A 15,687-nucleotide genomic window follows, 5' to 3' on the forward strand; every position below is an offset into this window, starting at 1 on the left:
TTCGCTGGGCCCTTGGACGCATAAGGAGAGCTGGCGGGGCTTGGGAGGCCGCTTGTATCTGCTGGTGAAGTTGCGTACGAAGACTTCCGTGAAGTCTAGCCAGCTGTTGACGCTGTAGGGCTTGAGGCTGTTCAGCCAGGTGTGTGTCGTGCCTTGAAGCATGAGAGGGACGTACTTCACGGCAACGCGCCTGTTGCCGTTTGCTATGCTGACTGCGGTAGAGTAGTCGATCAGCCAATCTTCCGGCTTCATGGAGCCGTTGTATTTTGGCGTGTCTCTGGGGAGTGAGAACCCCTTGGGGAAGGGCTCGTCGCGGATGCGGGGGCCAAAGCAAGGTGGGCCGACATCATCTTCTTCTTCTAGCGCAAGGGATCGCGCTAGGCGGTCGATCCGGTGGCGGGCATCATTCTCGCCGACTCCTTCACGGTGGCCTAGTCGGCCACCGAGAGTCGGGTGCGTGACAGGCGGCGGGGTGGGATATCTCTCCCCACGAGGCGGGGGGAGGCGGATTGCCTTGTCGTTCCACCGCTCGGGGGCGGCCTTCTGCGTCGCGCTCAATGATGATCCGAGTCCGGCTGCGGCTAGCAGCCGGCTCCTTGTCTTTCCTTGCGCGGGCGCCGCTTGCAGTCGGCGTCCGGGATGTCGCGGCGTGTTCTCGGCGTGGGGGAGGACTCTCAGCACGGGCGCCGGCTTCATGCCGTTCTGCGGCCGCGTCGATCAGTTGCTGGATGCGTCTAGTCATGTAGGGGAGCTCATCAGCCCCCAGCCCGTTCAGCTCTTCTGCGGCCGCCTGAGCGGCACGCAGGTTCTCGAGTGGCATGGCGTAGACTGGGCGGTCTGCTCCCAGCATGCTGGTGATGGCCGCGCCGTGCTTCTTGACGAGGCTGGCTCGGCTCAGCCCGCCAGGAGGCGGCGTACCAAAGGCGGCGCGGTCGACTTCGCGCTGGTGAGCCTCTGTGAGGCGTCTCATGGATGCTATCTTCTGGCCCTCCGTGATGAGGGCAAGGCGGCGTGCCTCCAGAGTCTCGGCGTCGGCGTCGGCCGGGATGGGGACGGACAAGTCGTGCAGCGCCGCTTGTAGGGCGTTGTGGACGTTCTCGCCCGAGACGGCGCTATGGCTGATGACCAGCACCTCATTGATAGCGCTGTTGGCACTGTCGGCTCGAGGGAGAGGGTCGTCGATGATTACCACGTCGGTGAGGAAGGCGTCAAGCGATGCCGTGTCGGAGTCGACAAGCATCGGGTCGGTAGAGCCGACCGACTCCAAGTCCACAGCAAGCTCGCTGGAGACGTGAAGCTGGTCGAGGAGGCTGACGAGGCGGCTCTCTGGGTAGTCTATGCCCGCGTCGGACGCGGGCTCGTCGGAGATGCGAGTCTCGCCAAGAAGGTGGCGAGGCAGCTCGCCGTGTAGCCACCGTCGACGCCTTGCTGCGCGTCAGGGCAAGCGCCATCAGGCGTAGCGGGCTGGCTACGCTCGCGGGGGAGGAAAAGGGTTCCCGTCCAGAACAGGTCTCCGGACGACGGTGCACCTGGCCCCACGGTGGGCGCCAAATGTCGGGTGGTAGGTGCGACATATGCCAACGGGTGGCTTATCATTGTGGGAGCCAGTAAGACATCGCCGGTGCCTGGAAACGGGATAAGGCGAAGACATGCATGCCGGCGAATCTTACCCAGGTTCGGGGCTCTCCGTGGAGATAACACCCCTAGTCCTGCTCTGTGGGGTCTCCGCATGATCACTAGATCAACACAAGTAGCTACAAGTGCTCCTTGAGATGTTTGGCTAGGGGAAGAAGAAGGGCAAGGCTAGCTCTCCTTTTCTTTCTATGTGGTGTGTAAAACTCTATGAGATCAACCCTTTGCATGGGTGTCCCGGGGGATTTATATAGGCCTACCCCCCAGGGGTACAATGGTAATCCGGCTGGGCGCGGGTCCCAGCTGTCAGTGTCTGCGCTCGCCGGCTTCTCTGTCGGCCGTAGGGGCCCGCCGACTGGTGGGTCCCGCCGGCTGCCGGCCTCTTGGCCGACAGGCCGGCCCCACCGCCTGGGGGCCTTGTCGGCGGCTGGTTACTGTTGCCTCGCCCCTGATGACGAGGGCTTTGTCGAGGTAAGCGTGGCTACAGTGCCGCCGCCTTGAGGGCTCTCACTGTAGCCTCACCTCGTCTTGTCTCCTTAATGATGCACATGTTTCGAGGGAGGGAGGTAGCCGGCTATTGGGAGCCGGCTACGCCCCAGGCCGACTAGGGGAGGCCGGGCCGCCTTCGAGCGTCTCTCTGGCTAAAGGGGCCCGCCGCACGCGGGCCGTACTGGTGCCTGTTGTGGGTGACGTCGGGGTCAACATGGCTACAGTGCCGCGCCGGACGGGGGATGGCTAACCCGTACGACGCCCTGTGGCCATGCATGCTCCGGGATTCGGGGGTGGTAGGCTGTACTGCGGCCACGCCCCGTCTTATCACCGTTATGTGGGTGCAGTCTTGGTGGGTGCAGTCTTGGCGGGTGCAGTCTTGGCCGGCTTCTGGGGGTCGGCCATCTTCATGGCCGGCTTTTGGGAGTCGGCCATCTCGTAGCTTTCTTCGAGAAGGTTTTTTAGGCCGAGTCGCCTTTTGGTAGTCGGCCCTGGGGATAGCCGGCCAGGGAAGGCGGCCCCATGCTCTGGATGCTTGAAGGCTCGATTGGCCTGATAAATTTTTGAAGAGCCAGGGGGAGTCGGTTAGGCTATCCATGGCCATTTACTCCGACAAAAAAAGTGCATTCAAATGACTTTCTGGATATCGTCACACAAATACTGGCAACTCACATACAAAATCCTGGCAAGTAAACCCAAAAAAATAGGCAAATCACCTTCTAATGTGCGCCTAAAAAAATAACAAGAACAACAATCATTTGAGGGATGTGTTGTTGCTGTTAACATACCCGGATCATCATTGGCAAAACTGACGCATGTGTTGTCGTTAAACAGCAAATCTAGATGACTTTTTGGATATCATCATACAGATATTGTCAAACTCACATACAAAAATTCAGGCACAACCCAGGCAAAAACGCCTTCTGATGCACACCAAAAAAATAACAAAAAATACATCACTACAGATGCAGCAACATATCCAGATGCCTAGATCATAGGTCACATATTTGAGAAGGCTGCAGAAACTAAAAACATGAACGAAAAAGCAGTTTCGATTGAAAAACTGATTTTTTTGTCCAAAAGGACCCCCTAGCAAAATGAATTGGCAAAAAGGACCACTCGTCGAAAACATTGATAAAAAGGACCCCCTCGGCCATGGCGGCAGGCGCAGCAGGCGACACGTGTCACCTGCCGCGACGCTAGGAGGCGGCCGGCCCTGCCGCCACGCCTGCAGGGGGCGACCAGGCTAAAACGTGAATCGCACAGTATCCCGAGCTAGGACGGAACGGGCGAGGCCAGGTGGGCCATGCCGCCACCGTGCGAGGCGGCCTCCGTTGCCGCTGTCGCTCGCAGGCCGACAGGCCGTGCTGCTCGTGGGCCCAGCCTGTGGGCCATGCTGCCACCACAGCAGGCGGCATCCCTCTGTTGCTGCACGTGCGACAACGACGCAGACGGCGCTGATTCCCGTGCTAACGGCGCTGATTCTCGTGCCAACGGCGCTGATTTTCACGGGCGGGAATCTGTGCATATTCGACTGCTTGTGCCGACACTCAGCGGTGCCGGTTGGTTTTGCTTTAGCGGACGCGGCCGCATCAGTCACTCACCTTTGCATTTGCTTTAGAGGATGCGACCGCATCAATCAGTCAGCACTGTTTTGGATCACGCGTATTTCCCGCCTAAAATTTTGTCTGTTCGCGCCTATTTTTTCGCCATCATTTGTCGTCTGAGCCTATAAAAGGAGACACCGAGGCTCTCATCATCCTCGTCCAGCCATCCTTGAAATCGCCACTGCGCAAAGTGTGTAACACATTTTTTTCAGTCAGTATGAGTTTGCCTTGCTCGGATCAAAGCATTAGGTCAAGGAAAATGAAGAATGCAAGTTTGCCTCCGGGGGTGGCAGTCCCGCGGTGTTGGTGTGGCGATCTTTGCAAGGTGAATGAGGTGATGGATTTTTCACATTGGTTGGGCATGAAGTTTTTCATGTGCGCCAATTATGAGGAAGATCCACCCGTGTATAGTTTTAGAATAAATTAGTGGCATTTTCTTTCCCTCCACTAATTATCGAACATCGTGCAACAACAACAAAATGAAATTAAGATAGAACATAATGCCGTACAATAAGAGAGTACAAACTAATAATGCAAGTACATCTGAATTAAACGGTAGAACTGGAATACAGCTTAAAAACTACATGAAGGCATCATCGTCATCCTCCGTCGATGCAGAACTCTTGCCCTTCGAGGATGCAGAACTCTTACCCTTGGACGATGCAGAACTCTTGCCCTTCGAGGATGCAGTACTCTTGCCCTTGGACGATGCAGAACTCTTGCCCTTTGACGATGCAGAACCCGAAAGCGGCGGCATGAAGATATCTTCTTCGTCCTCGCTCTCCTCAGTCCATAAAAATGGATGTTTTTCTGCAGTCCTTCTGAAAGTTTCACTCTTCGGCTCCACTACCTTCTTCCACCTTGCATGCAACCTAAGAAGTTCTTTACGTACCTCCTCATAGGTCCTTTCAGGCCACCCAGACCTACGTAATTCGTGAGCCAACTCATTCATTATGGTGTCACTACCGGTGAGTTTGTCCCATGGAACTATCCTATTGTCCATCCTGAAATCGGTAGCTAGCCTCAGAAGAGTCCTCCTCATCCCAGGGTGAAAACTACGGTCGAAAGGATAATGGGACATCTCGACTACACTACACTCGAATGCTTATCCACCTCCGTCTGAAGGGGGTTTTATAGGTAGAGAGGAGATAATGGCGGGAGAGAACGACTGCGGTATGGCGGGAAAGGGTTGGCGGGAACATATGGCGGGAAGGGGTTGGCAGGAAACGGGTGGCGGGAAGATATGGCGGGAAGGGGGTGGCGGGAAGATATGGCGGGAAGGGGTTGGCGGGAAACGGGTGGCGGGAACATATGGAGGGAAAGCGTTGGCGGGAAAATATTGAGGGGAAAGGGTTGCGCGAAAATATATGAACGGAGTCCAAATAGTTCGAATAAATATCCGTCACCAGTAATATATGAACGGAGTCAACCTATTATCACACGAACATCAATATTACACACGGATTTTTCTTTCTGCTATCAAAAGTATGAAAATAGCACTTGCATGTATGTGGTCATCACCTCAAAAGGGACAGCGAAGATGGAAACACAATTTCTTCAATCACGTCATCTCCTCCTTGTTTGCTACTAAGATGAATTATTTTACCTAATTACATACATCATTAAGTACATTATCACCTAATCTTAACATATAAAATTTAGATTATTGCGACACAACAAAGTAGACCAACGGTTTCCTAACCATAGACTTATTAATAAACATACCACATGAAATAACATACCACATGCAACGAACAATTACAGTGCAATTTTTTCTTAATTACCGTATTGAGAGCTTCTCGCATATCAATACTAATGGACGCAGCTAACATTGATACAACATCGTCAACCTACTCTCCTCAAAAAAATAGTATAAATGTTGTATCTGTCGTCTGAAATTTTTCCTAACCTCTAAGCACTAACATCGCATAGCTAATGACGAGCTAAATGACTAACTAATTACCACCGTGCATGCACACAAAAATCCATGTATTGCAAAGCTCATACTTTAATCTTCAACTTCGTAGTTCACTTCGCTACGCAAATCCTACTCCTGAAGCTCTAAATGACTCCAAATGACTCCTCCAAGTGCTGAAATAATGCCTAAAACAACAGACAATACACACTTAGGAACTAATCAAACAGAACAAAAACATCATGCATGCGAACGAAACCAACAAAAATGGATAGATCTTACCTTAATCTATCTTTTCTTCAACTTCACCATCTTCGAAATCCAACTCTAAATCGGCCAAAATCACGAGTGAAAGTGGCTACCAAGTTTTTCTTTATGTGTATCTTGTAGACTTAGAGAGAGCAGAGAGGCAGAGAAGGCAACCAGAGATATTCGAGAGAGAGTGTATGCGCACGGAGCCGCGGATGTGCGTTTAAAAGAAGAGGAGCACTGTATTGTCGGCGGAACGAGCCAGAACTCACCTATGGCGGCCTCGGATTCCAGCATCGCGGTGTCTCATCACACGCAGCAACAATAACGCTCTCGAGTGTGCGGCAGGAAAACACGCGTAGAAATCAGCACGCCTAAGTGCTGTCGCTTCGGCTGCAGCAATAGACGGAAGCGGGAATCACACACTGCTTTAATCAGTGTCGTCTACGTAGGAATTAGTACTACAAAGTGTAGGCGGGAATCCGATTCCAGATCATCGAAACTTGTGGCAGAAAGAAAAACAAGGAATCGTGGGAATCAACGCGTGGGAATCAGCGCCTTCTGGTAACTGTGGAGCGTGGGAAAAAGAGTACCCGCCTGGTGTGGTGGTGGCATGGCCCACCTGCTGGGCCCGCGCGCAGCAGGCCGTGTCAGCCAGGGAGCGGCAGGGCCAGCTCCGGCCGCCTCGCCCGGTGGCGGTAGGGCCCACAGCGCCTCGACCGTTTCGTCCCAGCCACGCACCGTGGGAGAAAACGTTATACCCTCGCCGGCCGCCTCCTGCCATGGCGGCAAGTGCCACGTGTCTCTTGCCGCGCCTGCCGCCACCGCTGAGGGGGTCTTTTTGTCAAATTGATCCATATGTAGTCCTTTTTGTCAATTCATCTGGTTAGGTGGTCCTTTTGGACAAAAAATCTGAAAAACTGGCAACTACCATACAACCTACAGGCAAAAAAGGCCTGTAAATCTTGGCAACTCAACCTTAGTTGGGGGGAAACTATGCAACGGGGTATCTTCAACCTCTCATACATCGGCCTCGCCGTCATCTCTCTCGCACGCAGAAGATGCTGCATCCCCAGATCCCCAACCCTAACCGCATCACGAACTGAAAAAACGACGACCCGGAACGCCTTGCCGCATCACACACTTATGAGGGGAGATATCAACGACGAGCGCATCTAGCAAATCCTACCGCATATATGAGCAAGCAAATCGAGAAACCGGGGCGTGCTTACCGCGTCACGAACTGGGCAGTCGAGCGGCGGTTGCTGAAGGTCATGTCGCAGCTACAGTGAATCCACCACCGCGCGTCCCTCGCCTTCTCTTCCCTCCACAGCTCACCACGTCGTCGATGGCAGCCGCTGCGTCCGCAACCTGCAGCCGCAGATGCTGCCCTCCGGCGCCTCCCTCGCCTCCTCCTACCTCAAAAACTGCCCCGCCGCGAATTCGCAACGGAGAATCACACTGAATCGTGCCGGCGAGAGGTGGATTGGTTGGGAGAAATCGGCGAGAGAGGAGGAGAGAAACGACAACGAGAGATGGGGATTTCCGCCCTGGAGAGGGGAGAGTTCAGGCAGTTTTTGAAATGCGAGCCGTTTGGCGTGGGTTGGGGGAGGGGTGCGGCGGAGTGGGCTTAGTGGTGGGACCCATCGACCGGGACGACAGGGAGACACCTGGCGGCGGTTCGGACCAGGGAGCACCTGGACGTGAGCGCGAGCGCGCGATTTAGATCCGACGGCTCGCCATGGTGTGTGCCGCGACGTCTAAACAGCAAAGCTTTGCTTTTAAGAATTCAGGTTTATTTAATAATGGTCGCTGGATTTTTCAAGAAAAGAAGGGGGAAAAACCCAGCGTAGTGGGCTGGCCAAGCAAAGGAGCGCTGGTGAAAAATCTTGGGACGGAGCCGTGGTTGGGCGTCCAGTATCTTGGCCACTCTGGGCCCATCTTGACCTGACTCCGCCGGCGGTGAGAGAGGAGAGGATGGAGCGGCGGCGCAAGCCTCTTCCGCGCCGGCCGCCGTACTGCGCTCCTTTTACGTCAGGTCGTCCACCAGCCAAGAAGAGGAAGAGATTGGGCTCCGAGGGAGAGATTGAACCTTGGGCCGGGGCGGCAGGAGTCGACCGGATCAGCGCCCTCCCCGACGAACTCCTCGGCGAGATCATCTCCCTCCTCCCCATCAAGGACGGCGCCCGCACCCAGATCCTCGCGTCCCGGTGGCGCCACCTCTGGCTCTCCGCCCCTCTCAACCTCGACTGCCGTGGCTTCGCCACCGCCACCGATCTCGCGGTCGTCAGATACCGCAGGGTCTACAACAACGTCCCCTCTGCTGTAGCGCGCATTCTTGACCGCCACCAAGGCCCCGGCCGCCGCCTCCGTGTCAAGGGGTACCGTCTCCCCGTCGCCGCCGCCACCGCCCTGAATTGGTGGATCGTGGCCCCCGCCCTCGCCGCCGCCGCCGCCGCCGCCCTGGATTGCTGGCTCGTGGCCCCTGCCCTCGACGGCCTCCAGGTGCTCGAGTGCTGGGTTTCTTCCAAGCATTCTAAACCGCTTGGGCCGCTGCCGGTGTCCGCCTACCGCTTCTCGCCCACCCTCCGCATCGCCACCTTTGGTGGCTGCCGCCTCCCCGACGACGACATCGCCCAAGGGCTTCACTTCCCCAACCTCAAGCACTTGTCACTTGAATCCGTCTCCACCTCGGAGCACTCTCTGCACAGCCTCATCGCCGGTTGCCCCGCTCTGGAATGCTTGATGATTCACACAATCTTCGGCTTCCGTCGCCTTCGGATCAATTCCCTCACTCTTACGTTCATATGTGTGCAAGATCAACTTCAGAACTGCAAGGAATTCAGTCAGCTCCAGTTTGAGGAACTCGTCATCCAGAATGCGCCTTGTCTTGAAAAGTTGATCCCTCTCTACTTTGAGTGTGGTCTGCAGGTGTCGGTAATCTCCGCGCCTAGACTTCACACCTTGGGCTTCCTTACTGATTGGGGCGACCATTCTACCAAACTAGTGTTTGGCTCCACAGTTATTCAGGTGATTAACCTTCCAACTGCTGTATATACTTCTTGCCTTATATATGGGATGTCTAACTAGTTAACCCGTGTTTCTCATCTGCACTTGTATAAGGCCTGATTTTGTCTCCCATGCTCCATTTAGGGATTGCGCGCCGATAGCCTGACAACGGCGGTGCGCACTGTCAAGATTTTAGCTGTCAATGTCCATACTCTTAGTTTGGATAATGTTCTTGACATGATAAGATTCTTTCCATGCCTGGAGGAGCTGCTTGTGAAGGTGGCTGTTTCTTCCTTGAAAATTCCTAGCGTCGTTCAGCTGAGCTTTCGATATACTCACTGTTCTAAAGCGGTGAAAATTTTTATGTCTTTCTTTTCAGTCATGGAGTTCGGGTGAGAACAATTTGTGGCATCGTAAACACCGGGATCTTCTCACATGTCTTGACATCCGTCTCAGGACAGTAGTGTTGGAAACGTATCTGGGCAGCTGGTCACAGGTTAACTTCGCCAAATTCTTTGTGCTGAACGCCAGAGTGCTGGAGTCAATGACGTTTCATGTTGAGGCCAGCTTGTACGACGAGGAGTTCTTGGCAGAACAGTGTACGAAGCTTCAGCTAGGGAACAAGGCTTCAAGAGATGCTCAGTTTCATTTTACAACTGGTACTTCTCTTGAAGGTGTTTGGGAGACCAAGCATCTCAGTGATCTTAACTTGGATGACCCCTTCCTGTGTAGCTGTTGAAATGGGTTTGGTCAGTCAGGAATTATCTTTGCCTATCTCATTTTTGTTCTGTTCAGACTTGCTTAGTGCCCTTGATTGTAGTATGTGTATATGTACAATCTTGTGTCATTTGTTTTGACGTACACTTGATGGTATATGCACAATCTCACTGAAAAGTTTTGGATTCTTCAACAATGTTGCTACAGTATAAGACGGCGGCTTGTCGAGATCCATCTTTTAATCTTCCATTGGAACATCTGTTCAATGACTCTGCATGCAGTGTCATTCTTCAGTGGTAATTGAAGGGTGGGTATTAATTCTGGAATGTCTTATGAATACCATTGAAGTGAAGGAAAAGGAAACAACTTAACTCTTGTGATTTAAATGATTTTTTTACTGTCTGGACCATACATCGCATCAGTGTATTGGTTACTTATATTTATCTAGCTTCTGGAGGATTTATGAGTTCGCCCTACTTGTTATAGCTTGGCCTCGTACAATGGAAGTAAATGCGAATCGTTCTGTTTATCGATGCAACTGCATTTTGATTATTTATTAAACTACTACTGCATCTAAATTAACAAGTGCAATTGTATCGAGGTTTTGACAGGTGCGGTTGTGTTGAAATTTTGAATTGGAATATATCAGATGGTTTTTGTGTCTGGGTGTTCTGTGCACTGTCTTGTGGAGTTAAGAGACATCACACACAAATAATCTTACTATTGTTTTGTGCTGTCCTATTATACTTTTTTTCCGAGAATGATTGTCTTTTGCTCTATGTGGCCTTTCTTTTGTCCTATTATACTTGTGAGGAGAAATACTTTTTTTTGTCTTTTGCTTTATGTCGCCTTTGATCTTATTCAAGTAATCCTCTGAATCTTTTATTTGCTGTTGCCACTCGATTCTTGTCTGTTTCTTTGCAAAACTGTTCTGTGAACAGTGACTCAGCAACGTAGAGTACCACATTAATTTGCAACGAGGTGAGTCACACATAGCCGTTACCATATAAATTATCGGTCCTATATTATTCATGCTCCTGGATTCAGTCATATATGTATTTTCTTGGCCTTGATGATTCAATAATTTTTATGATGCTTTACTTCATGGCCGCCGCAAGTTTGCATCGCTGATTGCTAAGTTAGCTACCACACATTATATGATCTCAAGCATTTGTCTTATGTCGCCTCAAATTTTGTTTCACATTGTTCTCTGAGTCATTGTTTTGCACTTCTGCTATTGCCACCGAGTCCTCTGATTTAATGCCAATGCAGCTTCTCAGGTATCTGAGAACTGCCTGCTACATCTAAATAATATCCATACCTTGGTTGCTCCCTCTCAGAATTCGAAAAGTACCCAACTCTATACATTGACTGTTGTGAAGATCCTGAACACCATTATTTGCAAGCTACTTGATACAGGTTCGGTTCTTGATGAGATGGAACCTGAAACTGTATCTGTTGTAGTCTTGTAGATAAGGCTGACAGCAGCAAGACTTGTGTGATTGATGTGTGTGTTTGTGATGTGTGCGTTGGAACTTAGCTGTGAGTGTAGAGACGGTATCCACCAGCCGGAATAATCTAATAATGTCACTTGTGTACTCAATACAAGTACTCAATCATGCATATATATCGAGCATGCAATGCAGGAGTAATTTGATTCGACTAATGATGTTTGTAGTATGCCTATATGCACATTCCCGTGTCATTTTATTTGTCATACACTTTAGGGTATATGCACAATCTCACTGAAAAGTTTAGATCCCACCTGGATTCTTCAACGATGCAGCTTTGGTCTTCCATTGGAACATGAATTAAATGGTTTCGCCTGCAGTGTCATTCTTCAGTGGTAATTGAAGGGATCTTGTTTTCTCTGGAATGTCCATGAATACCACTGAAGAAAAGGGGGAGGAAACGACTTTACTCTGTAATAATCTGAAGTCAGTTTTGTATTGTCTGGTCCATACATCATATCAGTGAATTGGTTACTAAATTATGTTTATCTAGCTTCTGGATGATTTAAGAGTACACCATTTCTTGCTGTTGCTTGGCCTCATACAATGGAAATAAATACAGACGGTTCTTTTTATCGATGGAACTACATTTTGATTATTTATTAAACTACTTGCATCTAAATTAACAACTGCAATTGTATCGAAGTCCTAAATTTGATGTCTGAGATGCTCTTTGTACCTGAGTGTTCCAGGCACTAGCTTGTGCAGTTAGAGACATCACACACAGCAAGTAGTCTTAGGTTGCTGTTTATTTTACTTGTGAGGAGAAAGGCTATTGTTTTATTGTATTGAAGTCCTAAATATGCTGCTATTTGAATCTTTCCTTTGCTGTTGCCACTGGACTCTTGTCTGGTACTACATTCTGTGAGCAGTGACTCAGCACTGTACAGTACTACATTGTTTTGCAACAATGTGAGCCTCATAGAGACGTTACGATTCATATTTTTGGCCCTTAGTATTATTCATGTTCTTGACTTCAGTCATTTGTATTCTCGTGGCTTGATGATTCGTATTTGTCATTCCTACTCAGCGCTTACTGGCTGTAATAGTGTGATGATGGTTTGCATCGCTGATTGCTAAGCCAGCTAGCACGCATTATTGTTAAACTCAATTATTTCTCTTATGCCGCCTCAAGTTTATTCCACATTGTTTGTCTGAGTCAGTGTTTGCAGATCACAACTCTAAATATTGACAGTTTTGAAGATTTTGGACACCAATATTTGTAGATCACCAGCTACTCGATACAGGTTCGGTTGTTGATGAAATTGAATCTGAAACTTGATCTATCCGTTGTACATATATAAGTTGCCAGCAGCAAGACTTGTGTGTGATTGACGTGTGTGTTTAACTGTTTATGATGGGAGAAGAGTTGAGCTGAAAGATGATGATGAGGCTAATGCAGAAACCATTTCAGCCTGTTCAATTCAGCCCTTTTTTTAGGTCTTTACCATGCAATGAAAAGAAGGGTATTTGAAATTTTGAAGTGACACTAACATTTGTATTAGCTTAAAGAAGTACTACAACCTATTTGCCAAATTATAGTGCATAGAATTATTTTTTCTATAGTCAAACTTTTGACCAAGTTTATGTATACAAAAACAATAATTTACAATACTAAATATCATATAAAAATATATCTCATGATGAATCTAATGGTAATATGAATGTTGATAATTTATTTATAAACTTCGTCAAAATTTAAGGATGACCTTGAAAAGAACTTATATGCACTATAATCTGGACTTCTGGAAGGGGTAATTATGTTTTATTCAGCAGATTTCTCATCGGAGATGCCGTTAATTAATTATCGTTGGTTGGTGAGTGCTCGGCGTTGGAACCTAGCTGCGGGTGTAAAGCCGGCATCTACGAGCCAGAATAATCACACAACGTCACATGTGCAGGCTACGCACCAGCCAGGCATGCAATGCGCGAGGTAATTTCCAGCCTCCAGCTAGCTTAGTTTGTTCCCGTCTGCCTCCGCACAGTAACGGATCAGCCGCTCGGAATCCTCACTCGTTTTACATATACTACCTCCGCTTCTCCAGGTACTAGCAAATCAATGGCGATAGCAGTGGGAGTAGGTGTGGGTGAGTGGGCATGGTGGCTGGCCCTCACCCTCGGCGCCGTCCCGCTGCTCTGCCTCGCCGTCTGGCACTCCGCCGACGCGTGGTACCATGCCGCCTTCTTCCTCAGGCACGGTGGCCGGCGCCGCCTCCCGCCGGGCCACATGGGCCTGCCCTTCCTCGGCGAGACGCTCTCCTTCGTCTGGCACTTCAAGCTCGCGCGCCGCCCGGACGACTTCATCGCCGCCAAGAGGCGCGCGCACGGCTCCGGGGCCGGCATCTACCGGACGCACCTCTTCGGCTCCCCCGCCGTCATCGCGTGCTCTCCGGCGGCCAACAAGTTCGTGTTCCAGTCCGCCGATAACTTCGGCATACGGTGGCCGGTGCCGGAGCTCATCGGCCACAAGTCCATGGTCAACGTCGAGGGCGCCAGCCACGCCAGGCTTCGTGGGATCATCCTCACCGCCATCAACCGCCCCAGCTCGCTCCGGACCATCGCCGCCGTCGTGCAGCCGCGTGTTGTGGCGGCGCTGGCCGCGTGGGCAGACATGGGGACAATCGTTGCCTCCACCGAGATCAAGAAAGTAAGAGATCTCGGTGAGCATGCATGTGCTTTTCCTCTCTGTCAATAGTGAATAGTGATGCTCCTTAAATTGCACAGGTGACGTTCGCGAACATATTCAAAATGTTCATAAGCATGGAGCCGTCGCCATTGACGGAGCAGATCGACCAGTGGTTCGGCAGCCTGATGGCTGGCCTCAGGGCATTCCCCTTGGATTTTCCAGGGACAACATTTCACCACGCTCGCAAGGTAATCTGTTTTTTTTTCATACAATGCAGTAAATGGATCGGGTTACACTATCAAGAGAGAGTCAAGGTAATTTGTTTGCTCCTTGTTTTTACAGAAATCATTAAAATAACTGTAGAGGAATTTAACAACTTGTGCAGTGCCGTCGGAAGCTGAACGCGGTCTTCCGACATGAGCTGGAGGCAAGGAAGAAGGTGGACAAGAAGTGTGATGATCTCATGAGCGGGCTGATGTGCACCGAGGACGAGCAGGGGAAGAGGCTGAGCGATGAGGAGGTAGTGGACAACATGGTCAACCTCGTCGTAGCTGGCTACGAATCCACGGCCAGCGCCATCATGTGGGCTACCTACCACCTGGCCAAATCCCCCGCCGCCCTCGCCAAGCTCCGAGAGGAGAACGTGGCAGTGAGCGAAAGCAAAGGTGGTTCATTGATGATCACCCATGATGACCTCCCGAGGATGAAGTACACGGCGAAGGTGGTGGAGGAGACGATCCGAATGGCCAACGTCGCCCCCATGGTGCACCGCGTGGCGAACCGGGACGTGGAGTATGGTGGGTACACGATCCCGGCGGGGTGGCCGGTGCTCGTGTGGGTGAGGTCGCTGCACACCGATCCAGTCTACTACCAGGACCCCCTCACCTTCAACCCCGACAGATGGGATGTAAGTTGTTGCTTTTCTCTCATTGATCATGGATGCAACTTCATCACGTACTCATCAATTGTCAACGAAGAACTTGATGAATGCAGAAACCAGTGAAGCCAGGGACGTACCAGGCATTTGGTGGCGGATATAGGATTTGCGCTGGCAACATGCTCGCGAAGTTGCAGATCACCATCATGCTCCATCACCTCTCCATTGGTTATGAGTGAGTGATGATATTACTTCAAATCCTATGTAATCACCACCATGAGATCAGTAGAATTCATTTGCTTATTTTTGTCTTGGCATTTGATTGATTTATTGTTTATTGCATAAACTGGCAGTTGATCCTAGTTTGCCATACAAATGATTGTTTCAGATGGGAGCTATTGAATCCTGATGCGAAGATCAATTACCTTCCGCACCCAAGGCCACTGGACGGCGCAGCCATGACCTTCCGTAAGCTTAGAGCTTGACGGAGATGCGTTCAATGTTTTTTTCTAGCTATGCTAGTGCATCAATGTTAATTCTATTAGTATTGTATGATCATATCAGAACTATAGCTAGTCTATCTTTTCCTGGAAATGACATTATCTTTGTAATAAAAAATGGGCATGTTGCTTTTAAATTTGGACTACAAGGGACAAGACCATTATAAGCTACTAGTTTTTTTTTTTGGGGGGTGATGAGAAGGCCATTTATGAAGCTCAGCTTGAGTACATTTGGTTGAATGGGTGCGCAATAGATGGGCCCGAGGGGCCAACGAGCCCGTGACCTTGGAGTCACTATATGTGTGCTCACAAGTCAAAGATAGGCAAGCTCCCGTGTGAAGTAACTCTAGATGGGACAGTTACAGATGTGTCCGATCAATACATTTAAAAAAATTAAAAAATAGGATTCTTATTGAATGAACTTTATATTATTGTTAGGAAAATTAGTTTCACAATTGGTAAAAAAATATATCCCCTCCGATCCATATTAATTGTCGTATACAAAGTTGTAATAAGTGTGCGACAATTAATATGGATCAGATGGAGTTGAAAAAA

General features: G+C 50.1%; 2 protein-coding genes across 2 annotated transcripts; both read left to right on the forward strand.

Annotated features, from left to right (window-relative positions):
* The first annotated feature begins 7,705 nt into the window (after window positions 1–7,705).
* Window positions 7,706–9,830, forward strand: LOC109753798 (FBD-associated F-box protein At5g60610). The gene is made up of 3 exons (XM_020312728.4): window positions 7,706–8,922; window positions 9,046–9,180; window positions 9,281–9,830. Exons 1-3 carry the CDS (start codon window positions 7,870–7,872, stop codon window positions 9,638–9,640), a joined length of 1,548 nt encoding a protein of 515 aa, XP_020168317.1. The 5' UTR covers window positions 7,706–7,869; the 3' UTR covers window positions 9,641–9,830.
* Window positions 9,831–12,927: 3,097 nt separating this feature from the next.
* On the forward strand, window positions 12,928–15,269 carry LOC109753802 (ent-kaurenoic acid oxidase 1). The gene is made up of 6 exons (XM_020312731.4): window positions 12,928–13,062; window positions 13,175–13,776; window positions 13,854–14,003; window positions 14,141–14,662; window positions 14,749–14,867; window positions 15,021–15,269. Exons 1-6 carry the CDS (start codon window positions 13,023–13,025, stop codon window positions 15,115–15,117), a joined length of 1,530 nt encoding a protein of 509 aa, XP_020168320.1. The 5' UTR covers window positions 12,928–13,022; the 3' UTR covers window positions 15,118–15,269.
* The last annotated feature ends 418 nt before the right edge of the window (window positions 15,270–15,687 follow it).

This window comes from Aegilops tauschii, chromosome 5 (assembly GCF_002575655.3).
Source record: "Aegilops tauschii subsp. strangulata cultivar AL8/78 chromosome 5, Aet v6.0, whole genome shotgun sequence".
Classification (NCBI taxonomy): domain Eukaryota; kingdom Viridiplantae; phylum Streptophyta; class Magnoliopsida; order Poales; family Poaceae; genus Aegilops; species Aegilops tauschii.

What these genes read in the sequence shown, in the direction of transcription:
- LOC109753798 (XM_020312728.4), top strand. Translation starts at nt 7,870, where the DNA reads ATGGAGCGGCGGCGCAAGCCTCTTCCGCGCCGGCCGCCGTACTGCGCT. An exon ending in TTGGCTCCACAGTTATTCAG is followed by an intron (nt 8,923 to 9,045) that starts GTGATTAACCTT and finishes TGCTCCATTTAG; the next exon opens with GGATTGCGCGCCGATAGCCT. An exon ending in TGGAGGAGCTGCTTGTGAAG is followed by an intron (nt 9,181 to 9,280) that starts GTGGCTGTTTCT and finishes CTTTCTTTTCAG; the next exon opens with TCATGGAGTTCGGGTGAGAA.
- LOC109753802 (XM_020312731.4), top strand. Translation starts at nt 13,023, where the DNA reads ATGTGCAGGCTACGCACCAGCCAGGCATGCAATGCGCGAG. An exon ending in CCTCCACCGAGATCAAGAAA is followed by an intron (nt 13,777 to 13,853) that starts GTAAGAGATCTC and finishes TAAATTGCACAG; the next exon opens with GTGACGTTCGCGAACATATT. An exon ending in TCAACCCCGACAGATGGGAT is followed by an intron (nt 14,663 to 14,748) that starts GTAAGTTGTTGC and finishes TGATGAATGCAG; the next exon opens with AAACCAGTGAAGCCAGGGAC.